General features: G+C 42.8%; 3 protein-coding genes across 4 annotated transcripts; 2 read left to right on the top strand and 1 right to left on the bottom strand.

The window, feature by feature from the left end:
- Positions 1-6,381: 6,381 nt before the first annotated feature.
- LOC131293019 (uncharacterized) lies at positions 6,382-7,219 on the bottom strand. Its single transcript, XM_058321097.1, has 2 exons — positions 6,829-7,219; positions 6,382-6,770 (listed from the first exon to the last, which is right to left on the bottom strand). The coding sequence occupies exons 1-2, from the start codon at positions 7,217-7,219 to the stop codon at positions 6,382-6,384; spliced, it is 780 nt and encodes a 259-aa protein (XP_058177080.1).
- Positions 7,220-7,879: 660 nt separating this feature from the next.
- LOC131282765 (serine/threonine-protein phosphatase PP2A 65 kDa regulatory subunit) lies at positions 7,880-13,160 on the top strand. Of its 2 annotated transcripts, none has more exons than XM_058312306.1 (6): positions 7,880-8,014; positions 8,133-8,273; positions 8,626-9,273; positions 11,897-12,662; positions 12,752-13,021; positions 13,097-13,160. In XM_058312306.1, the coding sequence occupies exons 2-6, from the start codon at positions 8,181-8,183 to the stop codon at positions 13,099-13,101; spliced, it is 1,782 nt and encodes a 593-aa protein (XP_058168289.1). In that variant the 5' UTR covers positions 7,880-8,014; positions 8,133-8,180; the 3' UTR covers positions 13,102-13,160. The 2 variants fall into 2 exon arrangements, with proteins under 2 accessions (XP_058168289.1, XP_058168288.1); XM_058312305.1 differs by having other exon boundaries at positions 13,094-13,160.
- A 1,668-nt stretch (positions 13,161-14,828) lies between these two features.
- On the top strand, positions 14,829-25,864 carry LOC131293017 (phospholipase A1-like). The gene is made up of 9 exons (XM_058321096.1): positions 14,829-14,832; positions 14,899-14,958; positions 15,343-15,420; positions 24,135-24,201; positions 24,298-24,547; positions 24,631-24,788; positions 24,909-25,126; positions 25,543-25,708; positions 25,786-25,864. Exons 1-9 carry the CDS (start codon positions 14,829-14,831, stop codon positions 25,862-25,864), a joined length of 1,080 nt encoding a protein of 359 aa, XP_058177079.1.
- Positions 25,865-26,231: the final 367 nt, after the last annotated feature.

Raw genomic sequence — 26,231 nt, 5'->3', positions numbered from 1 at the left:
AGGATAATGAAAGATAAGATTTTTCGTAGCTGCTGAGCCGATACAATCCATTATCTTCTTTTCAAGAACAGTTTTCAAGTTAACGGCTTCAGTATGAGAATGTTCCTGATGGTACGTGGGACAATGGGAACACCACACTCTGTTCGGAGATCTAAAGAAGAAGTTATCTGACAAACGACAAAAGATGTTAATTTTTAGTTAAATTAAAATACGACTTTCGATTACCTTTCACAATAAGCCATCGATAGTTTCTACAATATAGCTCTCCGTCATATAGAATTGAAACTTTTAGTTTCATAATTTCATTCTTGTTGATCACCATATCCTTGTTAGTAATCAGGAATTTACCATCCATGGGGACGGTAGTGTTGCAAACAAAGTGTCGATCCCAGACAGGAATTCCAAAATTGCTTGCTGTCAGGTTGTTTAGACCAACGTGAAGTTCTACTTTCAACATTTCCATAAACAAATGATCTGTAGTCCACACCATTATTCCTGATGGCTCCATAACCTGAAAGTTCACCACCCTTGTTGCGTATGTTGCCGTCGAAATAATGTTGCTGTTGATCCATTTAGACCAACTTAAAGGCAGCAAACTAAGCTCTCTGTAGCCTGGAGCTAAAATCCGAATTTTCTCTTGAGCTCTAACGGTAACCAAGAACGCAAACACAATCGTTAATCTCACAAATAACTGAACCATTGTAACCTACTCGAAGAGTTACTTCCAGTCAACTAAAAACAGCATTCACTTGCCATTCCATAAGCGCTGGATGATCGTGTCTCTTATCACTTGAACAGTGGGGAATCCCATGATGGAAAATACCATTCCAATTCCAAATCATTCAATTGTGTACAACCATGATCACTCTATTAGTTGTGCAATCAAGGACTTCACCATGGATTGGATGTTTGATTCTTTGCTTAATCTCTACTTTAAGATGCCTGAAAGCTTACAAAATCTGTAGATTGTTTTTCTTATATTTAGCGAGGGTGCAATAAAGTGCCTTAAACATGTTTATGAATGTTAATCAATCGAGGACACCTAGCATACTTTTTTTTGCCAGGAAAAATAATTATCTGTATGAGGCTGAATGCCGAAATATTGCTCAGTTTCATGAACACGAGTTTATTTTCTCTCTTAAATTCATTTACGATTTATAAAGAGAACTTTTTAGACTGCAAAATGAAAATCATGGTAAGCAAGGATACAAGTGTTTTGAGATTTTTCATGGTTTTTTCATAGACAGGCCAGTCATTTGAACAAATAATATGTTTCTTTCCTCTACAACAAACCTTTGATCGTGTTTCGTGATTTAAAGTGTTTAATTTCATATATTTTGGCCATGCTACGTATTCTTTATTAAGTGTTTCTGTAACCGGCATTAATGCAAGTTCATCTTCCGTATCTGTTCCAAAAATGATCTCTAACACATGTAGCGTTATGCTGGAACTTAACTAGGAGGACATATGAATGATAGTTGGGGTTATTTTATTTTTCATATCAATCTTCAGTCATGTACTAATCATAAATTACAGTTGTCGCGAGTATATCATCGTCGGTTGTTTCGTAACTATTGCTTTCAGTAGTTGTTGTTATTTTCACTGTACCAATTGCATGTTTGATAGTTGTATGAAGCAACATTATCTGTTGTTCTTTCTACTGTTCCTATTGCGTTTTGAGTAGTTGTACCAAGCAGCTTAGCTTCAGTTATTTTTTGTACTGTTTCAGTGTTATCTTGCGACTTACCTCCAGTTGTTTTCTCCACTTTTTCTTTTGCGTTTTGGATAGTTGACGATACTTCGAATACACCGTCTTAATCGAGTACCTCGAATACTCCTTTCCCGTGCTCAACCACTCTACATTTATCAGCAACTGTCTTCATTTTTGCTACTACACCATTTTGTACCACATACGTACCCACGACGTTATTCACCAATGACCTGAGGTCGTTTATGTTAAACAGGCGGGATTCAACAAATATTCTGTGATCCGTCACATACATTGTGGCATTCGGAATCGGAAAGAAGAGATACTCCGTCGGTTGTGATGCGATACAAGCTTTGATGTTATTTTCCAAAACGGTTAGGTTCTTTGCTGCACCGATTATATCACCTAGATACAGCAAGAAAACACTCATCAATACTAATTGGAAATATTTTACTATATCATGCAATAATTACCTGGATTCCATTTAAATAGGCTATTGCTGTAATACAGTTCGCCTTCCTTACGAACTGCAGGTCTGCACTGAATGGATTCATAATGTTTTCTCACCAAATCGTGTTTAATGATCTTTAACATTCCATTCTGAAGTGTGGTACTATTTTCGTCAAATATAGGCTCCCATACAACCCTATTATAAATGTGGTGACTGAGACGGTCACATTGTATTCTCAACATATCTATCGATGAAATGTCGCTGGTCCACACCTGGATTCCAGATGGTTCCAGAATCTGTATATTCACCGTTATTTTCTCAGGAAATAACCAACCCCATACAATAGGAAGCTTATAAATATCGGCTTCAATGGTGCCTAACAACGCACAAATAATCGCAAACACTGCTAGTGATCGTTTCATTTTAACTTTCTCGATGCACAGCTTCCAATCAACTAAAAACCATAAGCGCGTTTCTTGGCAGATCGATGAAAAATCTTCACTCTTATCAGTTTTCGTTGGGGAATTCACACAACGAAGAAATCATGTCAGTTCCACATACGTCATAAAGAATTGTAAAGATGTTATATTTGGTATTCAAGGTCAAAGTTCAAATTCAAAATTTTACAATTTGATAAAAATACATACCGACAGGCAATAAGAGCCCCCGTGCATGCGGTAGCTCTTATGAAAGATCATTTCAAGCATTAGCTCCTGATGCAGGAGTTGCTGCATGCTGAAGGCAAAATACGAAATAGGAGATGCTTGAGGAGGAGAGTATTTTATTTAGCATCTTCTTAAAATGATTAAACAGCATTTTAAATTGTATCGAACTCCATACAATTATTTGCTTTGTTCAGTTGCTTCGTTTACATTTTGTGTTTTTGCTAATTCTTGAAGACCCTTTGAGTCTGCATCCAGTACCTCGAACTCTATTTTCCCATACTCAAGAACTGTACATTTATCAGCAACTGTCTTCATTTTTGCAACTACACCATGCTGCTCCACATACGTATCAACGACGTTATTCACCAATGACCTCAGGTCATTTACGTTAAACAGACGACTTTCAACGAACATTTTGTGATCCCTCACATAAGCTGTGGCATTTGCAATCGGAAAGAAGAGATACTCCGTCGGTTGTGATGCGATACAAGCTTTGATGTTGTTTTCCAAAACGGAAGAATTGCTCCTTTGCTCATGACATATGAAACAATCACCTAGAAAACATAATTTAACTTTAAACTGACTCGAAATAGTTCAGAAATTATACACAAATTACCTATATTCCATATCAATAGGAAATTGCTGTAAAACATCTTGCCTTGCAGACGAATTGAAGCTCTGCATTCAATTGTTTCATTCTGTTTTATCACCAAATCGTGGTTAATTATCCTAAACTCTCCATTCTCACGGACGGTGGTGTTTTCAAAAAATAATGGATCCCATATAACCTTAGTTTGGCTGGTGTAGTTCTGTCGGTAGCATTCTATTTTCAACATATCTATCGATGAATTATCGTTGGTCCACACCTCGATGCCTGATGGCTTCAGAATATACATATTAGTCATTATTGTTTCCAGCTTATAACGCTCGTTTATAGTTTTAGATATGAACGAAGGTATAAAACTATGATTCCACGATCCTGGTACGGAAATAGGAAGCTCATAAACAGCAGCTTCAATTGTGGCTGCAAATGCACAAAAAATCACAAACACCCCACACAACACATATGCATGTAAATCGAATATCAACTTGAAATAATCGTACTTCTATGCAATATGATTGAATCGTAAATGATGCAAAAATAATGCCTATACGTACAAAAGTGGAGGCGCTAACCGTACATTGTTCAAAATGTATATGTTTAGTCGTATATTTTCTAAGTCAGCATCATATACGACTTACGATATACATCAGCCGGACATTGCTCGTTTATCTATACGTATGCATAAAGAAAATCGTATTACATTCTTAATCGGCATCATATGGAACAAAGATTATACATTGCTCGTACATTGTCTATGCTTACTGCGATTCCGATTCGAAAAATACTAATATGTGATTCAATTTCTTCAATTTAATACGACTTCGTGTTGTGTGGGACCGCTAGCGATCGTTTCATGGTAACCTTCTCTAGTCACAGCTTCTAATCAACTAAAAACATCATCCACGTTGCCTGCCAGAACTCTGAAAACTCTTTTTTCTTATCAGCTTTATTTTTGGCGAAGAATCCACACAAAAGTCTTACCATTCCAGTTCCATATCAGATTCAAGCCATTGATCAAGATCAATGCTGAAGATTGAATATTTCAGTTTCAAGCAATATTGATTTTGTAAAATTATATTTTTACCTACTCGGTTCGAGTAGGTTAAGTGCTAACTTTTAATTGAAGCAATTTGTTTAAATTATAAAAAATATTGAGTAATCGTCCCTTGCCTTGAAAAATTGAATCTGTAGTCTTGCTTAAGATCGTTGATGCGATCAATAGTCGCTTTCATACTCTTTTCTTCTGCGTACAAATGTTCAATGCTCATGTTCGTTGACGAGGCGTTAAATCATACCTATGAATCGTTAACAATCTCATAATTCACTCCACTTCACTTCCAATCCGCTAAGGATGCTATCAGCACCTCCTGACCGGCTGTGGTGAAACATTATCTCACTTCTCGGAAAGGAATTGTGGTGCTGGAATGACGTAATGCTCAAGACGAATAATTAATAAGAGTTGAAATCATTTTATTTTTCAGTTTCAATTTTAAGTTTCCTAATTTTATACAACTCGTGCTAAAGATTCATTGAGACAGATACTTCTGTTGTATCGTAACTACTAATTTCAGTTGTGTTACTCTTGTCTATTGTTTCGCTTGCATTTTGTGTAGTTAATGCTTCTTGAATACTCGTCGTGTCTGCATCCAAAACTTCGAACTCTATTTTCCCCAGTTCAAGAACCGTACATTTATTTCTAACTGTCTCCATTTTTGCTACTACACCATGCTGCACTATATACGTAGCGACCACGTTATTCACCAATGACCTCAGGCCATCAGTCTTCCACAAACGGCTTTCAACGAACATTCTGTGATCCGACACATAAGTTGTGGCATTTGCAATGGGAAAGAAGAGATACTCCGTCGGTTGCGATGCAATGCAAGCCAGAATTATATTTTCAAATTCGATAGATTTTCTCCTTTGTTCGCGCCATATGAAACACTCATCTAGGAAATAGTAGAATGATTATAAATAAATTAGAACACTGCACAAAATCATAGAAAACTCACTCATATTCCAGATCCTGTGAAATCTTGTCCCACTGTAAAACAGAACGTCTCCCTGACGAACTGAAGCGCTGCAAAAAATGGTTTCATTCATTTTTATCGCCAAATCGGGGTTCTTGATCATGAACTTTCCATTCTCATGGACGGTGGTATTTGAATAAAAGATTTCCTTGGTGTGATTCGATATGTGACCGACACATTGTATTCTCAACATATCTATGGTTGTAGCATCGCTGGTCCATACCTCGATTCCAGATGGTTCGAAAATCTTTATATTAACTTTTACTGTCTCTCGATTGAGCCTTTTGTTAAAGAAGTTAGATAAGAACGAGGGCACAAAACTAGGATTCCACGATCCTGGTACTGAAATAGCAAGCTCATAAACATCAGCTTCACCGGTGGCAAACAACGTACACAGAAGCACTACAAACATCGTTAGTGATCGTTGCATTGTCAACTTTCTTGAGGCTCCGCTTTGGGTCGACTAATGTGCGCGTTTCCTACCAGAACGCTGAACATGTTTTCTCTTATCAGTTGGCATGTAGTTCATCACAGTCCATAATCATCTTTTCCAGGTTAATCATCAAACAGGCACATAGGACTCGCCGGTCTAAAGATGAAATCTTCTGTACAGTTATAAAATATATAAATATTTTTGAAAATTCGCAATTTACTCATCCATTTCCTTTACTCGATAAGCACAACCGCAAGTCCAGTGAATATGTATGTGCCATGCTTAAAGTTAATAAGTTGAAACGGGGTTTCGGTAAAGACATTTAAAAAGTAGGACAATAAATAGATAATGTGGGGAAAATTTACCTTAATTGTGAGTAAATTGTTTGTAATTTTTATTTTTAACCAACCATGATGATAATGACATTTTACGCTATTTGAAACAATCCTCCTGCTTTTATTCCTACGGTTATTTTTACGATTTAAATTACTCAAGTTTCTTGAAGAATTGCATCAAAATCAACGACATCCAGCGTTCCCCTACCAAGCTCAAGTACTTTCAACTTATCAAGAACAGATTTCATTTTTACTCCTACTCCATCATGCGCTAAATACGTCGTAACTACGTTGTTCACCAATGGCCTCAGGCCTTCAATTTGCCACAGGCGATACTGAACGAACTGTAGGGTATTAGCCACATAGCTCGTAGCATTTGCCAGTGGAAAGAAAAGATGCTCCGACGCGTGCGAACCAACACAATTTAGGATCTTGTTTTCCAGCATAGTCTTCAATCGGGCAGTTTCTACTTCAATCGCCTTCTGACTATCCATCAAACACTCGGAGTAGCATACATTGTCCTTGGGTCGGTAAAACAAGTGATCTGAAACACAAAGATTGGTTTAAACGACCGTAGAAAACTGCCCATATACAACGCTTACCTGTTACCATCATCCTGTGGTAGTTACTGTGGGATAGTATACCCTTGTGTAGCACGGAAAATCTGTACCGAATGATTTCATCTTTTTTGATCGTCAAATCATGATCGAAAATCATAAATTTTCCATCCATGGGTACGGATGTATTTACAATTAACTGACGGTCCCAGATAGGCTCGTGATGAGTGTGGTTAGGCTGACCGACGTGAAGTTCGATTCCGAACATTTCAATCAGTGAACTGTCTCTAGTCCACACCATTATTCCTGATGGTTCACGAATCTGCACGTGCACCGTGAACTGTTTCATAAATACCAAATAACCAGGTAGATGAACTTCCTCTTGGGCTCGAGTTAAGGCACAAAATATTATAAACAAAGCTGTAAACCGCTCCATTGCGTGACCTTTGTAAGGCACAGCTTCCAATCAACTAAACATTCTATCAGCTTTCTTCCCCCTGAACGGCAACAGCAAACGATCTTCGTACTTATCAGTTCCTTGCAGTGAAAGTTGTTGATAGTAACTGCAAGGAGATAGCTTTATTTGCTAAAGCAAATATTCGGTGTGAACAGTTCAAACGAGATGCTAACATAACTCAGCATAGCGCATAGCTTATTTGTTACGATAGCATAGCTTTATTGTTACGATCAACTGATTTTTTTAAATTTCATGGAATTACAATAGAGACGGATGTAAACATTGAATCCTCTAGCATAAACACGAAGTGTACGCCATGACACTTGACTCTGCCTATAGGGGTGGGAAAACCCACTTTGAGGAACGTCTAAGAAACTAGTTCCTTTGACCATATTAAACTGACTCACAACAAGTCATTTGATTTACGTATGTATCAGTTTTTAAAGCAGATTTACGCAATACAGCAAGTGATTTAAAAATTTGAAGCATTAGAAAAGTAATCCAAAGGCTGAAAAACAATTCCTTTTTACTTTTTTGAAAACAGTTTTCATTAAATCTGACCGTAGCTAGGTTCACCGTTCCAGCATTGTACTCATGCCTACTCCCATGTTGAACACCCATCACTAAGTTGAAAGTGCAGTCGACGGATTCGGCTGGTTTGCGTGAAAAAGTAGTGAAGCATTTATTCAGAATTTGCACGCGCCAGCAGTTACCAAAAGGTGATAAAAAGCCATTCGTAAGCTCGAAGATTGTGCGGTAGTGGAGTTTTATAAGGTGCGTGCCCCAAAAGCACTCGAAAAGCATCACCAATCGGGTCGAGATTTTCACACATATCTTCTTCCTCTTTTTTTTTGCAACATCTTCGACATCCACCTCGCTGCTGTCATCGCAGTTACCCAGTTGGTAGACCTAGAAAAAGCAGAAACAGAACGAATAAAACATGGCTGCCAGTGCAAGCGGTGATAAAGCAGCGGATGATTCACTTTATCCGATTGCTGTTTTGATCGATGAGTTGAAGAATGAGGATATTCAGGTAGGTTTGCTTCCGTCCCGGCAAGGCGAAGGTGCGTGCTGTGCTGTATGTGGTGCGTACGCTTTCCGTTTGCGACTCGCGTTACCCATGTTGGCTTCCGTCCAGAACCGCTCGGAAGCGCGCACCGGGTAGCGTTCCGACCGGATCAAGGATTGCCGCGGCCTGTCCGTGGCACGGTGTTATTGACGGTGGTGGCGATAACACTCATCCGCAATCGTTACGCAAATGGGTCGCACCTTTCCTTCGACACCCAACGCAAGACCGGATATGTTTATCGATTTGACGGGGCCGTATGTTGAACCTTTGGTTTTCTTTTTCTTTCTATTTCCCCGCCCCGGCTGTCTATTTTTAGCTACGCCTGAATTCGATCAAGAAACTATCGACCATCGCGCTAGCTCTGGGCGAGGAGCGCACCCGTACCGAGCTGCTTCCGTTCCTGACCGAGTCCATCTACGACGAAGATGAGGTCCTGCTGGCGTTGGCCGAACAGCTGGGAAACTTCATCCCACTGGTGGGCGGTCCCGAGTACGCGATGTATCTCATTCCGCCGCTCGAATCGCTGGCCACCGTCGAGGAGACGGTCGTGCGGGAGAAAGCGGTCGAATCGTTGCGTACCGTAGCCGGACAGCACAGTGCGCAGGATTTGGAGGTACACCTTGTACCGACGCTCCAGCGTCTGGTGTCAGGCGACTGGTTCACATCCCGCACGTCCGCCTGCGGTCTGTTCTCGGTGTGCTATCCGCGGGTGTCGGCGGCCGTGAAGGCGGAGCTGCGAAACAACTTCCGCACCCTCTGCCAGGACGAGACGCCGATGGTGCGTCGGGCCGCCGCTGGCAAGCTCGGCGAGTTCGCCAAGGTCGTTGAGATCGAGTACCTCAAGTCGGATCTGATCACCATGTTCGTGCAGATGGCTCAGGATGAGCAGGATTCCGTACGTCTGCTGGCCGTGGAAGCTTGCGTCAGCATCGCCCAGCTGCTCCCACAGGACGAGGTTGAACTGGTAAGCATTTAAATCCTCCTGTTTAGGTACAGCTGATCTTTAGGGTCTTACCTTTTTCTTTTCTCTAAACACGCCATGAAAATTAAAATGGTCTCTACATTTAGTGTCTTGCATGACTAACCGGATATTCTTAGGGTGTGAGTAATAAAAGACACTAAATGTAAAGTTGTGTTGCATGAAACTATAGAACTTTTCGTGCATCATAAAAAGAAATAACGAAGAATAGTGCTATCAAGACTTTCACATTCCCTCACATTAGATAAACTGGTTTTTTATAGATTTCCAATGTCATTTTGTTACTTCAGTATTTATTTCCATTAGTTGTCGTGAAACGATTGCTTTCATTTCGAGTCTTCTACAAACGATCCTCGCACGTCCAGATCGTCGATGGCCGTTAGCTTATCGTAGTCCAAAATATCGCCATCCTGTTGGGCAAGCTCCAAAATCTTCAGTTTATCGATTATCGTGTTCACCTTAAACACGATCCCGTCCGTGTCGTCCTCGGCCGTAAGAACCGAACCGGCCAGCGGTTTCAGTGCGCTCTTCTTGGCAAAGTAGTCGCGCACAAACTGCTTGAGGTCACTGGTTGGTCCATCGGCGCGATCGACCTGCAGGAAGAGATACTTGGACATGGTCCCTTCTGCGCACTTTTGCGAGACACGCTCGAGAATGCGTCCGAGCAGCGCTATTTCCGCCTGCGGTTCGTCCACCACCTGGCGTGCGGTGTCCGCTGTTGGTGGCGCCGGTGTTGACACGGCCCCCGTCGGACAGGCGCATTTTCCCTTCGGCTTAATTAGATAGTCTGCGTGAGGGAAAACGAACATGCTTTAACCTTCGACGCTTTCACTTTTGGACAAATGTCCGCCCGTGCCTTACCGTCGACAATGAGCTTCCTCGGTTTGTGGCGTTGCACCGTCTTGCCATTGTCCGTGATGATCACGTACTCCAGTATGTCGCCACTCTTGACGATCACGTTGTCGTCCTGCAAGAAGAACTTGCCGTGCTTGACCTCGGTCGTGTTGGCACACACGTTGCACACCAACGGTTGATTTTTCCGTCCCGTGACCGGGTTGATGTACAGCTGCACACCGAACCCTTTCATTTCGGGCTTTTGGGCCGTCCACAGGCGGAGTCCTTGCGGATCAAGAACCTCGAACTGAACTTTACACACTTCATGGCCTTTGTTTTTGTTGCTTCGGAACCAGTCCAAAAATCCGGCATCAGCTACACTAACGGCAACGATTACCAGAAAGAGAACCGACGATGGTACACTGAAATGCTTCATCTTAAGACAACCGTTTGTGAACGAGGATTGACGAAGAACTAATCGAGCACACAAGCCTTGGAATAGGATCCACCCGATGAGGGTATGCTTCTATGTTGGTTGTTTGGTGTCTATGAGGGTTCTTATCGCTCGTTCACGGAAGGTTATCAACGGATCCGGCGCAAACAGGTCCCGGCTACGAAGACAACGGCTTATCCCTCCGTACCAAGCGAGTAAACGGATACGAATGAACGATGCTGTCGCGTTCCGCGATCTTGCTATGGTCATATATGGAACATGGACAGCATTCTCTCCCTCTCCAGTTACTCTTTCTCTTTCATTCTACGTTCCGTGGCTAACGCTACGATCACCTTCTGAGGTAGTTATACTCTCGCGATCGTAATTGGCCTCAGAAACCACTGGTGGGGTAAGACGAAACTCTACCACCCCTCCTTTGGCAGGGGATTTCCCAAGACGCGCGTCGGTGGATTTGTGTTGAAAATATGCACTTCCTTTCGTTACTACCTGGTGGAGTATTTTTGTTTTGTTTTATCTTTTCTTTTCCCCCCGCTCCTAGCACGACTGGATTTATTGAACTCGAGCTTAACCTTGACAATGCGAATAACATTAGTCTCTTCTTAGCCGGGATGCGTAAATGAGGACATAATCTTTAGGTCTAGACGACGAAACAGTCAACCGAAGGAGGAAGAGTCAATAAAACCGACAAAACAGATCGTGGACGGATAGGGATGAAATAAATTTGTTCGAACAAGCGCAGATGCGATTTTGTGGGGAACCATTTCCGTTTCATTTGTGACCTTTTCCGTCATGAGGGGTGTTTGTTAGCATTCGAAAAGATACGCAATCTGCAAATACTTTATTATTATATATATATATATATATATTTTAGAATCAGATTTGTTTGTATATTTAGAATTTTTACAGTTGGCTCCGTATTTTTTGTCTTTACTTTGGGCTGGAAAACATTTATCCCATTGATATTTTAGATGTTCATGTTCCGCTGCTCTGAAAAGTGGCAAACAATTTCACTCGTAGATATACAATCGCCATTTGCATATTCATATCTAAAGGGGCTTCTCATTTATACCAGAAATATGGATGTTTATAGAGCGGATATATGATAGATAGGGTTGGACATTCTATTCACCGTTCGAATGACGTGTTATTGCTTTGTATCTCACGCAACGATGCGTTTTACGCGTGTACGAAACGAACCATAACCATTGGAATTCCCACGACGGTGACTACTCATGGGAATGGGATATTAATTAATGGAGGTCCGCGTATTGTTTTTAATCCGATTATTTGTGTTTGCTTTGTTGTTGTTGTTTTTTCCAGAATGTAATGCCAACACTGCGTCAATGTGTTAACGACAACTCCTGGCGTGTGCGATACATGGTGGCGGAAAAGCTGACCGATCTGCAGAAGGCCGTCGGGCAGGAGATCACCAAAAACGACCTGGTTTCGGCATTCCAGTTCCTGCTGAAGGACAGCGAGGCGGAGGTGCGCGCTTCTGCCGCCACGAAGGTGACAGAGTTCTGCTCGAACCTCGACAAGGCTTGCCAGGAGCAGATCATCATGACCTCGATTCTGCCGTGCGTGAAGGAGCTGGTGGCCGACCCGAACCAGCACGTCAAGTCGGCACTGGCGTCGGTCATCATGGGTCTCAGTCCGATCGTGGGCCGTAATAACACGATCGAACACCTGTTGCCCCTGTTCCTGGTGCAGCTGAAGGACGAGTGGCCCGAGGTGCGCCTCAACATTATCTCAACGCTGGACTGCATCAACGACGTGATCGGCATCCAGCAGCTGTCCCAGTCGCTGCTTCCGGCCATCGTCGAGCTGGCCGAGGACACCAAGTGGCGCGTGCGTCTGGCCATCATCGAGTACATGCCGTTGCTGGCCGGACAGCTCGGGCAGGAGTTCTTCAATCAGAAGCTGCGCGACCTGTGCTTCAACTGGCTGAACGACCATGTGTACGCGATCCGCGAGGCGGCCACACTCAACATGAAGAAGATCGTGCAAACGTTCGGCACACAGTGGGCCGAAACGAACATCATCAATCAGATTTTGGTCATGGTTAAAAACAGCAACTATCTGCACCGTAAGTGTTTTTCTAGGGAGAATGAAAAAAGCGGTGTTCTCATGACCAAATTTAATTCATATCGTTCGTAAAACCCTTGCATCACCCAGGAATGACCTGCTTGTTCTGTATCAACGCGCTCGCCGACGTTTGTGGCGCGGACATCATCGAGCGGCTGTTCCTTCCGACCATCAAAGTATTATCGACCGATCCGGTAGCGAACGTGCGCTTCAACGTGGCCAAAACGCTACAGAAGCTGTCGCCATTCCTCGACCAGGCCGCCATCGACGAGCACGTGAAGCCGATCCTGGAGAAGCTGAACACCGACACCGATGTGGACGTTAAATACTTTGCCTCGGAAGCGATGGTCGGCATTGCCGGTACGTATGCTTTAAAAAACGTTCCCACACATTCCCGAGCGCATTACTAATTTTCTTTCTCTTCCATTTCAGCAGCCTAAATCAACACATTTGATGCGAGAGTGAAGTGAAGACAGGGAGAAACAGAGTGGGAACGGGGAGGGGGAAATATCTACATGGCAGTTGAGATAATTTAAGAAGGAGGGCATGGCTAAGATGAATTTTGCCCAAGTAGATCAAACACACATCATTTGCGTAAAGAAGGGCAGACTTTTTCAATGGCAAGAATTAGCGCAACTTGTTTTTCCTTTCAAAACAGATGTCTACTTCCAAGAAGAAATAGAACGAAATGAATGGGGTCTTTGCGTCAACGTGTACGAGCACAAGAAGTATCCTTGATAAGGACGATAGAGAGACGATGGTCGAAGGAGGAAGACATAATGTTGTTGTCGTTGTTTGGAAGCAGCACTTTTTCTCGGCTGCAAATGCCATTTCCGTTTCAGTTTGGTTGACCTCTTAGTAGCTTTCGTGTGGAAAACCATCCGGGAAAAGGTAGTATAGTGCTTGGTGAAAGCAATTAGCATGAACGTATTAGCTTGGAAGGGTCACGGAAAAGGGGGGCGCATTTGCTCGCACACTCACACACAATACACAACAGCATACAAATCACCATATAGGGGATGGATGATGGGTTTCCCTTCAATTACATTTTTCCTCCTTCACGCAACTTTCTCTTTTCGATTCCGAGGGAAATGGGTTTTGTAATTTGTTGTAGAAGCGAAAACCGCCATTGCTACTTACACTTGGTTTTGTTGGCGGTTAGTTTTTTTCCATTTTAAAATTGTAAAAGATTCTTGCTCTAGGATCTTGTTTTGTTAGACATCGCACGAAGTTCGCAAAACCCCTTAGTTATTGGGTGGAATGGAACAGCTAAATTCGTACACACGAACAAAGAATCTACTGTGAGCTGAACTGAAGGATTATCGTTTTTTTCGTGCATAATTTTCCTGTGTCTTCTGTTGGAAGAGTAGGAAAGTGGAAAACAATTCAGTAGAGGCGATTAAAGAAGGGAGCGAAGTTACAGCGCAGTGTGCATTACAGTGAAAGAGTTGTTCTTCTGATATTCGAAAATAACTGCTTACTACTTCTTCTTTAATACTTTAGTTTAACCTATGACTACAAATAAATATTAATAATTATAAATATATACATATAAAACATATTGTGGTAGAGGGGTGTGCTAAGAGAGAACAAAGTTGAACCCGAGCAAAGCACATTCATACACAACAAAAACACACTAGAACACTCACATCGTCGTGTATCTGGAGAGGAAAAATCTAGGAATAAAGTAAATAAGAAACACACGGCTTGTGTTTTTCGAATGTAACGCGGAAAGTGTGTGTGTGTGCGTGTACGTGGCCATCTTCGAGCTTAATCCTTCATCCATTGCGGCCGTCTATATGCGGTGGCTTCCGTCGATATCTACCGCTAAGAACCTCGAGTTTAACCCTAGATTAACCGTTTAATTCCGCTCCGTTTAATCCGAAAGGGGTTTTGGCCAGGCTCGCCGTTCACCGGCCGTTGCAGGTGCTCTCTTCGTTTGAGTATGCTTTTCCTTTTGGCTGCTTGTCTCTTACGATCTTGCGAATGCCGGTAAGGTGACATGCGTCATTCCTCAAGACGCAAACGGAGACGGTATTTGCCCATTCATTCCTAAGAGATAAATCGTCCGGTGTGTGCGTGTAGCCGAAAGTCAGCTGTTGAGATTACATTGGATACCGCCCGAAAGGGGGTTGCGCTACCCCTATTTTACACCGGCGCAACGGGTATGTGTAAGTATGTGTTTTTCTAATTTTGAATCTCCCTTCCAATCCCACCACTCATCTCTACTTTTTCAGCTTTACCCCATTCGCCAACCCCTGAGCACGGGGATCAAAGTTCGATCGTGTTGAATGATCGTACGTACGAAAGACGCGAGTCTAGCGAATTACAAATCTGCTGTGTTCCTCCGTTTGTGGTGGATGTGTTTCTTCCCGTATCAAAACTCGTGTCTGAATTCTGCGATCGACTAGTTTTTGTGTCCAATTCCAGGGCCCGCGGTTGGTTTGGTGCCAGAGTAGTAGTCAGCGCTGATAACAGACGTCCGCCGAATCGCGCGGGGTCCATTGTTGCGATTCATCGTCCGCTGAATGGCGAAACGCGACGGTTCGTGGTGATGGTGGTCATTTCCACTGACAGTGAAACAGTTGGTTGATACGCAACGGGAACGATCGCACTCGGTGGTGTGGCGCCCCCCAGTAAGTAGTACAGTCAAGTGAACAAAGTGGGTTGTGTCCATCCAGTTTGTCCGAAAAACGCGCCGAAGCCGGTCAACATGAACAAGGTACTGGTGGTTATTACCGGGCTGGTGATAGCGGTTGGTAAGTGATAGATTTTTATATGACCTGTGAACCTTTGGTAATGGTGTTTCAGTTGATATGTAATTTTTGCTAGAATGTTTTCTGGTACGAAAACCAGACGATTTTCAATCTATAGGGTAACATACAAAAGCCATAGAATTTACGATTTGTTTTAAACGTTCACTGTTTAAAATAAAAACATTCACGTTAACGTTTTTAGTAGAATACGTTGAGTGAATTCTTATTTTCAATCGCACCATGTTATTACGACCGTAACAGACGTTCTTTAATGATCCACCTAAAATGTGTTCAATCGTCAAGGATCATTACGCTAATCTCTTACTTTAATGGATATATTATGGTAATCAATTTTGACTACAACCATGCTGATTGATGTACATGATAGGAAAAATGCAGGGAGAAAAAATTACAATATGTTTTCCCATTCTCTGCTAAAAAAATCTTTTTTTATTTACTATAAAGACTTTGCGTTTGAAGAGCGAGTTATGTCTCTTAAAAGGTCTTCGTTTGGAAGGCAATGTTTGTACTCTATCAATATTTATCGCTTACGTAATGCTATGCTATCGGTTTGCTATCTTTATGGAGCAGGTGATATTCAATTCAAGGGCTTCAATTCTCCAAACTTTAAAGTTGGATTTTGGTTTCCTTTTTTTTTGCATTTTAAAATTTATTTTAGTTTGCAACACTTATATTTCTTTTATTTTATACTGTTTAACCCTTTAAAAAATTGGTGTGCTTATTGTATCTCTTATTTCTCTAATCGTACTTTTCAATTATACTTGTGAGTGGAAATCCTTTAGCTTTTTCCTATTGTTTTTTTTTCATTCAACCGACATTTGCGTTCTCGAATGTCTACTACAATGTTAACCTACATATCTTTCTGTTAACTGCAATTGTACTCGCCTAAGTCACTGGTGTAGTATAAAGTTTTGAAAGTTTATTTTAGTTCTTGGAACATCCACCAACAGTATGAACGAATAGAAAAAGAATTCGTTTTTTGGGAGAGATTTTCGATACAAAAACGATATCGTGAAACTTTTCTTACCAGCTTTCCTCACTTTTAAATTGTTTTAAAACTTTGAATCCCCTGCCTTGCCCATCGTTGCCAACCCCTGGTGCAATACGTTACAAATGCAACGTCCTAAGACGCCGCGGTGTAACGGACGTTACGCTGCAACATCGCGTTTACACGACGATCGCGATCTTCGCGGCTGCCTGGAAGTTTCATTCACGATCACGTTTCAGTCGACCGTCGGACTTTAAACTCTTTGCGCCCGTTGTGTGTGCGTGAATTCAATTCGTTTCGCGTCGTATAGAACACATTGAACACTCCGGTTGGTTACCGTTTTTCTAATTAGCTTGGTGCAAATTTACATGCAAATGTGCACCCCTTCGGTGTCGTGAGCAATTAGAAACAGCGGAGTCATTAAGGAAGGAGTGTTTGTCCCGTCTTGAGGCTTGATCGAATGAAGTGTTTGGTGGGATTTCAATCCGAAGTGCAGAATTGACGAATTATATTCAAATCGACGTCCGTTAATCCTTACTTATTTATTAAACAACGTGTTAAGCTCGCTCTCAACATTGTGTGGAAGAAAAAAACATTGTGTTATATTGTGATCGATTTCAAAAGCGATAACAGCGTGTGATAAATATTATGAAAATGGGAAAGCGTGAATTTATCACTGACCTTACGATTCGTTTTGCTGATTCGATCGCCCAATTTCGCTGATGCAGAACGTTCTGCGTATGCTACATTACATTTTTATGGTTTTACGTTTTTGGTTTAGCTTTCCAAAAGATACCCATTTTAAATGCTTTATTTGAAATCCAATTATCATCTGACCTAGAGGGCCAGTATGTAGAATTTTGCGTGAATCACTAGAAATAGATAACTTTGGGCGTAGGCATTTGTTTACTCGTCGAGTCGTTATTTGAGTGTGAAATTATAAAGCCCTTAAGTAAGCACATTATTACTTCTGCTGCTTGTTGTTGACACGGCATTGCCATTTGAAAGGCACAGTTGTTGATAACCTTACTACCAGCGTATTTGGGTGTTGGCCGCTTGTTGCGCCATCCGATGTCTAAATTGTTAGCTTGACTTATTTACTTTCCCACTGGTATTTCGTGTGACGCTCCTATTGATTTGCTACCGTAAACATGATCAATAGTTACACTGCAACCGTTCGGCAAACGTTTGCTCTCTGCGTGTGAATTTTGTATATTCTACAACTTAATTTTGGGTAGGCTTTTCCATTTTCTGTACCAATAACCGCGACGTTTGGCATATGTTGCAAAACTTCTTCTGTTTCGCAGGCTTACTGCCCCTTCCGACAGAACTGCCACTAACTGGTTCTGGTAGTAAAAAGTAGGCATTTCATCTAAACGGAGGCACGAAAGCTTAGGCCTCCTTGCGTGCGCTCCCAAGAAGCGGGGGAAAAGTATAAAAGTAAACCTAGTGTAGATGAAAAAAGGTGGGTAATTCAACCATCTAACGAACACGCGGCCAAACGGCCTCCGACGAAACCGGCCAATGCGGTTGGACTTCCAAGACATCCGTCAGCGGTTGGACCCGGTTTTTTTGATGTTGTTGTTGGTTTGTCTTCTTCTGCTTCTACAACCAACGGTTGGGCCGTTTCGTTGGTGCGTTAGCCAACCCGTTTGACCATGGCGAACCGTTCCGAGGAAGCTTCTGGTAAGGGCCTGAAAACAAGAACCTGGGCCCCGGGGGTGTGGAAATTTCGAAAGTCGCACAAATCGCCTATTGAACCTCTGCCAATTTTGCACGTGTTGATCGGCGCTCGTCAGACGCTTCGATCGCTTATGGACAGGAATGCCGTAGAGCCGCTCCGAACTGTCGAGACGAGCCATTCCGATGATAGACCGGTCAGCCAGCCTAGCCTTTCCGATCCCCGGGTGCAGACTAATGACCCGTTCACGCTCTCATTAAGGAAGCAGGGCACGGTTTTTAATTTGGAGTGTGCCTTAATCTTCCATCGGTTTTGGCTAGCGAGCGAAAACTAAATCTCCTATATCCTAGGAATACTGCATTAAAATGTATCACGTATAGTTTACCGTTTGGAATACCACAAACGTACCGAAATTAAGCATAATGTTTTTTTCCAACAAGCGAATGGATCAAGGATCACGGAAAAGAAAACTAAAGAAGTTATGAAGAAAATCTGAGGAATGCCAGAATGGTTGGCATGAAAAAGACATACGTTAAAATAGTTACTTCTAGTAACAACCGAGATCGACCGGATCATATCACAAAACGAAAAGGCCAACCAACAGAACTTGATGATATGTACTCCTCTCAATGAGTTGCTAATCACTAAGTCAAACTGTGAACAGAAATTCCAGTAATTGATTGAATAAAACAAACCGGTAGGAAAGCATCATAAAATAGCTGCACAATCACAATCGTATGAACTCTTCGCAAATGCAACCTGCAGCGAAGCGTCAACAGAAAAAAATGTGTTTGAATAATTTATTACCACCGACACGCGGTGGGCACTTACCCTTGGGGGAGGCAAATAAAAATGTCAGCTCCATCGGTTACACGGTGTCGACATAGCTACAGTTGACGAGCCCGATTTCCCGATCACGTCAGTAAGATTGCATCGCACTCGAACAGACCGTCGAGTAACGGAATCCTACCAGCAGGAAGTGTGACGGAAAAATGATACATGCAAATCGAGTCCGGTCCGGCGGAAGAGGTTCACTTTACTGCTCCTCCTCAACACTCAACGGGCCCCAGAGATGGGGTGGCCTGGCGGAGCTGGAGCACAAGGTCAAACAGTGGCGAGGGAACGAATGGGTCCAACTTCCCGGTCGTCGTCCCGGTGTAGAGTTTCCCTCCGTGGTCAAACGCTGATTGCCACTTGTCGATTTGTGCTTCGACGAGCATCAAACTTGGGCGACCTGTTTCGCAACAGAGGGTTGAAATCAATTTTCTCCGGAACGCCATGTCATCGGTGCAACCCCCAAGATGCGGGGCATTAGTTGATGCTTTCCCTGCATTTCATGTCACCTGTGGTGAACATAAGCTGGTGGTTTGATGAAAGTCATCTGTTGCAACGGTGCGAGGTGACCGTTTAGCGCTCGAAGCTGATTAACTTTCAACATCGGATGGCTTCCTGCTTTTGCTACTGCATGCATTTTTCACATAGTTCGGAGAGGAAGGGAGTATTAGAAGATCAGACCAGGGCCGGTTTATTGCACCTGTAGCACCTTATCTATCCCCCTTGAGGTTTCCTTGATCGCTGCTAATACAAGCGACTTTTATTTTATTCAGATTCATTTTCTTATTTCTTACACTACAAATTTTTGCAACTATGCTTAGCAGTTCCTCTTTTACCAAATTGCTAAATCCATTTTCTTTTCTCTTTATCTTCAAAATGAGCTCAGTTTTCAAATATTTCCTAATGATTTCGTCAATCACATGCTAAATTGAACAAATGGCTACTGTTGTCCCGATTACGGGGTTGTTTTTGTAAACTTCGTACCACGGGGTTGGGAAAAGATGTAAATGTTTGGCGGAGCTATTTGAATTGCCACCGTTGTGATCGTGTGTCAATACCGCCGTCCCGAAAAAACCGACGAACCTGTGCACCTAATGCAATTAGTGATGAGAGAAGTGAAAAAGTCACACTTCACAAATTAACATCGATCGAATGACGGTGTAATTCGGCAATTTGGGATTGTGTGTCGCAATTTGTCTTTCGGGGATTTTATATCTGTGCAAAAATACAGCTTTGTTTTGATAAGGTCATTTAATTAATTGAAGTAACATTTGAGTTTCCGCGACAGCCGAGCGGTAGCGCCGGTTAGAAAAATCGGCAAATGAGCGCCGGGGCTCACAACCTCGACGGCGTGGGTTCGAATCCCAACCGAGACCGGACCCTCCCCTGTACGAGAGGACTGACTATCCACGTACACATAGGGTAAAAAGTCTCGTAAGCCCTTTACGGGCAGGCATGACCAAGAGGTCGTTACGCCAAGAAGAAGAAGAAGAAGAACATTTGAGTTTACTAGAGGGTTTAGTTTATTTTTTTTCTCGAAGTATCAACAACATCGGCTTGAGCTATATGAAAGACGAATAATTTCCATTTAAATCCATTTTATTTACATTTAAATGTTTTATTTTATTCAGAAAAACGGGCATATTAGTTAATACTGGATTGATTACCCAAATCTAACATTAAAGCTTATTATAGTTCCATTTGTCTAATCAATATTTTGAATGATTCAAAGGTTACCCTATTCCAGATGGTTTTAAGATGAAGAAACGCTTTGGTTTCTTTTTATCCCTCGAGTATAAATTTATTCCGGTAATGCTATTTTCCGGAAAGTGATGAAAATTGATGTCGTAAAGTCATCATAAAATTAACTTACTAACTGTTTTTAAAAAGTAACGGGAAAGGAAAGGAAGCTTTGATGTATTTTAAAATAAATTTAAAAACGGTTAATTCAAACGGCCTCTAGAATAAATAGACAACAGATTGCTCCCCACTTCTAACAAAAAACTACCCTTTCCCCAGCGGAACGGATCCCCACACTTCTAACGTTCGCACAAATTGAGCGCACGCCATGCCGTCCGTATCTATCGTGCATGAGGGGGGAAAAACCACGCGAGCGGCGAGAATATTTCAAGGGTTTCCAGTTTTTCTCCGCGCGAATCATGCACCGCATACGCCGATCCCGCGCTTTTGCTCGCCCCAAAGCGGGGTGGCGCCGCGCCATTTCAGTCACCGTCGAGCGATCGGATCGGACGGTCGCGTTGGTTCGCTCCGAGCAAGAGGCTGATTCCGCCGGAACACGAGAGTTCCACCACCGCCATCTGTTGAGCCATTGCTTGTTATTGACCTCGTAAACAAGCAGCGACTTCGCGTTAACGAGTTCACCACGTGCGCCGTCTCGCGATCTTGGTTTGGTGTGCGCCACTGTTTTGTTATTTATTCGGGTTTTTTTTCGTGCTCGGGGATTTATTGGCGATCGTGCTGGCAGAAATTGGCCATCCGTGTGGTAACGGATGGGGTGTGTTCTGTGTGGTGAACTGCATTACGCAAGCAATCTTTTGCCATCACGCGAGCTTCCGTGGATTGCGGCTCACTGAACTGCGGTGCTGAAACGTGGCGCAGTTGAAGGCCACCTAAGAGACCAGAGCCGAAGCAGAACGGTGGTGCGAAGTTCCCAACGGACGGTTCCCCCCTTACCGCCCCGAACCGAATAGGTCATTCAATTTAAATCCCAGTCCCAGCAAATTAGATACCTTTGCGTGCGTGTACGTGTGTGGGTTTGGGTTCCGCCACGCGGTTAGTTTCGTTACAACAAATTCCGCACACTAACGTTCTAAAAATAACGTCGCCGTAAAACATATATTTCAGTTTTTTTAGGGGCGCGCGCATTCATCCTCCTATGTTCCGTAAGTGCCTCAATGTGCGGTTTGTTATACTCCAGTGATTGTATCGTAAATCGTCGAGTGGTCGAATTGTTTGTGCGAGTGGATTGTATTACGGTCGCGAGTGTGTTTCGTCCGGGTGTGCGATAAGACATCGTCCCCCTTTCAAGATCGGCAAAGTGTAAACAGCGGGGAGAATCGCCTTCCTCTTACTTGGGAGCGCCATATTTTCCAGCGAGACAACCACAATCGTCTTCGAACGGTACACATCAACGTAGCCCCTGCGAAATTCCGTCAACCATGAAGAGTTTAAAAAATCCAAGTAAGTTCCGGTTCCGGCTCTAACGAATGCTAGCCAGCGGTTGTGTCACGGCTCGACAACTTCATTGTCACCGAACACGTAAACAAAACTCATCTTCCGGTGTCCGCAGTTGCACTTGTCCGTCAGGTACTCCAATGCATTTCCCGGAGACTTTCTCCTTTGATCGTGTTCCGGATTGGCGAGCCGACGACGGAGAAGATACGATACAAAACTAGCTTTCATGCGTAGAAATGGATGAATCCCCAGCAATGTCTAACGACGAAAACCGGTTCTGGAAGTCTAATGGGTTCCATGTTTTGCAGACTTCAAACCGCTTTTCTAGCGTGAATGTCGACGAATCGAAGAACAGCAGAAACTGACCGGACGTGTTATGCTAATTTTGCTCGGAAGATCTCAAAATCATGACCAGAATAAGAAGTCCTTAAGTGTGTTCTTTAAGAAACCAGTACAATTTGTTGGTATTCTTTGCCATACGTTACACGGCCCACTTAGATTAACTTCCGCAAACTCAGGAAGTCATCGTCCGTTCATTGACATTTCGTTATCTAATGTTTTTAACTATTCCAAGTGGTATTACTTATCGCCAAAGCCGTATCATAAACCAAAGCAGATCCTCCCGCCAGTTTCAACAAAAAACTATTCGTTTTAGGAAACCGTTCAATTTATATTCAACTTCCCTGCAGCTAGGAGATAAGCAACTAGCGCGCCAAGGTGATAAATAACGTCCATCCAAGCGTCTTCTATCAGCGTGTTCCGTTCGTCACCTTGTCAACTCTTCCGCCGAACCGCCGTGCAATGCTAAGGCCAGGGAGTGTGCTACCCTTGATCGTGACCGCATTTGTGTTTGTGCTAAGAGATTAGATTTATCTCAACCGCGGGGTCTACAATTAGGACGTAATCTTTGAACCAACAGGTCGCGCAAGTTTCTCCCCCCTCCCCTGGCCACGATCAATCTGCATACCGCTGGTTGGCTGTAATGACTACCTACTAGGCTTTAATGATTGGTCACTTCTCCCTAGAGCCAGTGGTACGGGCCGGCGACGGTGATCGGTGGCCACAGTAGCCAATTAAAACGTGCCCTACTCAATTGTTGCTGCCGGGCTAGCTTTCTTTAGGACAAAGTTAAAGCTGAAGGTCTTGATGTCAACTGGCAAGCGGTTTTTTGCGATCAACTTGAAGTAATTATGCTTTGTCACATCAGCAATGCATGCATGCTTTTTTGATTGATATGGGATATTTGATCATACTTGCTAGGAGACAGTAATTAATATCATCTCAAATTAATACTCTCGTTCTTCAGTTTTGGCTGTAATAAATGGAAGGCAAATGATCAGTATCATAAAACGATATGTACATAGCTTAAAGACCCGTGCGATGAAAATATCGGTTGTTAGTTCACTTATTTAATAAAATGAGACAAACTCTTTGGAAGTAAATATTTTTATTCTTGTTTTTGGACTGTTATGGCCAAAAAATAAAACTAAGGTTTCTTAAATACCTTTACATTTAAATTAACGATACTGTTTATTTGAATTACAGTTAATTTGAATGTGAGACGCTCTTAGAAAGCGATCAGAAATTAAAAACAATATTATGAAGGATCGTTAGAAGATTAACTTTTGAATATTGAAAACAAGATATTGATATTAAATTTAGTTTTGTACAAAACACTTCAACCAAACATTGATGAAGCTATAAACTATATATGTTAATTATACATTAAAGATAATTTACAGCTTTGTATGGATAATCACAAATTATAAAAACATATGCGTTTCAATGATATTCATATTAAGACATAATGTGTGCATAACATTAATGTGTGCTGATGGAATCTAAATTTCGGAATAGATTTACTCAAACGTTCCTTGAAGAATGGTTTAATTTTTCAGCAAATGGCGCTGCCAATCAGATCCAATCAGCCGATTCATTCTCCATCGCATGCAGATTGTACTAACTCGCTCAATGCCTTTTGCTCCATCTATTCCACAGGAGTATGGGTGGGCATGAAGCCGGTGCGGGCGCATCTGGACACGGCCAAGTTTATGTTCTTCTACGGGTAAGTATAAACAGGCTGCTTCACTGCTACACAAACAAACGCGAAGGTCAATTAATTGCCTAACCTGTTGCCCCATCGCTTCCATCTCGCGCACAGTCCAAAGTTCGAAGATCATGAAACTTACTCCCTGGAGAAGGCCGAGGACATCCTGCTGCACGGTCAGTTCGATAAGAACAAAAAAACCGTAATGTACTTCCACGGATACATCGAGACGCCCGAGGTGGAAAGTGTTCACGTCATCGCCGACGCGTACCTGAAGCGGGCAGATCACAACATCATCATCCTTGACTGGGCTCAGCTCGCCGACGGCAACTATCTGCTCGAAGCGGTCCCCAACTGCAAGAAGGTAAGGCCTGGGGTGGAAGTGCGGAAGTAGTCCGGAAGAATCGGAACGGCACTAATGTTCATTCCCTCTGCTTTATTTCGTAGCTCGGAAGTTACCTCGGCACGGTGGTACTGCGTATGGCCAACGCTGGGCTGGATGTGAACAAACTGCACCTTGTGGGCCACTCGCTCGGTGGTCAGCTGGCCGGCTACATTGGTCGAACTGTGATATCGCAATCCGATAAGCAGATCAAGCTCAACAGGTAAATGCGCACGCGATGGCGCCATCCCTTGAGGGTCTGCCATCGTCATCCGGTTTTTAAATCCCGCGAGAGTTTCTTAGGCTCTACCCTCGTAACACTCATTTGTTCGTTCAATTTTAGAATTTCGGCCCTGGATCCCGCCTTCCCACCGTTCTATCCGGGCATTTTCGCTACCGCCCTCAGCTCCAAGGACGCCAACTTTGTCGATGTCATCCACACCGATGCCTGGCTGTACGGCGCCCCGGTCAGCACGGGGACGGCCGATTTCTGGCCGAACAATGGTAAAACCCTGCAACCGGGCTGCCCGAAGCGGAACTACAAACTACTCACGGACAACGGTAGGTTGGGGAGGGGCAGAATGGCTGCATGGAGGGGGACACCCGGGCTTACGCCAGATGATATGGACGCTTTTGTTATCGGTGCTTTGTAGTGATAGTGACTATTGTAATACCCTTTTTGTTTTCTTTCTTTTATGTTTCGATTTATTTCTTTTTTTTTTGTTTGTTATGTTATGTTACGTTCCCTGTTTACGCTTCACTTGTGCGTACAATCCTGCATGGTCCTTGTTCCCGCTCAACCCATCCAACTCCTAATATATCCAGCCAAAGCTTTCCGGCAGAATTCATCCGAAGGTCTCTCATACTTAGTGCTTATTTATGATTAAGTTGTTGCGGTTCATTTTATTCCCTTTGTCAGATTATTTCGTCCTTTTTTATCAGTTTAAAAAACACTTTTTTAATATTTCCCCCTACAGACTTGTGCAGCCACCGGCGGTCGTGGTGGTTCTGGGCAGAAAGTGTCGCCGAAAGCAACGTACCCTCATTCCACTCGGTCCGCTGTAAGTCGTGGGACGATTTTAAGGACGGCAAGGTGGACCGCTCGGCCGCCGTCGTACAGATGGGAATCGATTGCAGCCACGAGTAAGTCGGACTGTGACAGCAACTTGGTTTGTTGGAACACATCGTACTAATGTCCTTCCTTTTCGGTTACTTTTTAGCGCCAAAGGAGATTATTACCTGCAGACCAACGGTGCCTCGCCGTATTCCAAAGGAGTGACCGGCGCGAAATATGAATAGCGTTGGCGACACTGCACTAGCTTAAGATTCCAAGTTACCCGTGTACAAAATGGTTTTTTAGTAAAAAAATATCAGAATTTTTTAATAGTTTTCACAAACATATTCGACTGGTGGGTTTTACTTTTGGAAAGAAAGAAAATAAGAGTGAATTTGGTAGGTAGCCATTGTGTTTTCGGCAAATGGCATTTACATTTTCCTAAGTTGTTTGTTGACATTTTTTTTGTTAAATTTATATGAATTGTTACTTTTATGAATTGTTTAACAATGAAGTCTTAAAAAATTAATCAATTTTCCTAGTTTCATTCCCCGTGTTACGAACTGCTTCGAAAAACGTTGAAAATTCAAAGTCCAAGTAATTCGAGTTATG

This window comes from Anopheles ziemanni, chromosome 2 (assembly GCF_943734765.1).
Source record: "Anopheles ziemanni chromosome 2, idAnoZiCoDA_A2_x.2, whole genome shotgun sequence".
NCBI classification, from domain to species: domain Eukaryota; kingdom Metazoa; phylum Arthropoda; class Insecta; order Diptera; family Culicidae; genus Anopheles; species Anopheles ziemanni.
Note: the sequence above shows the minus strand (reverse complement) of the source record. Positions and strands in the feature narration are given on the sequence as shown.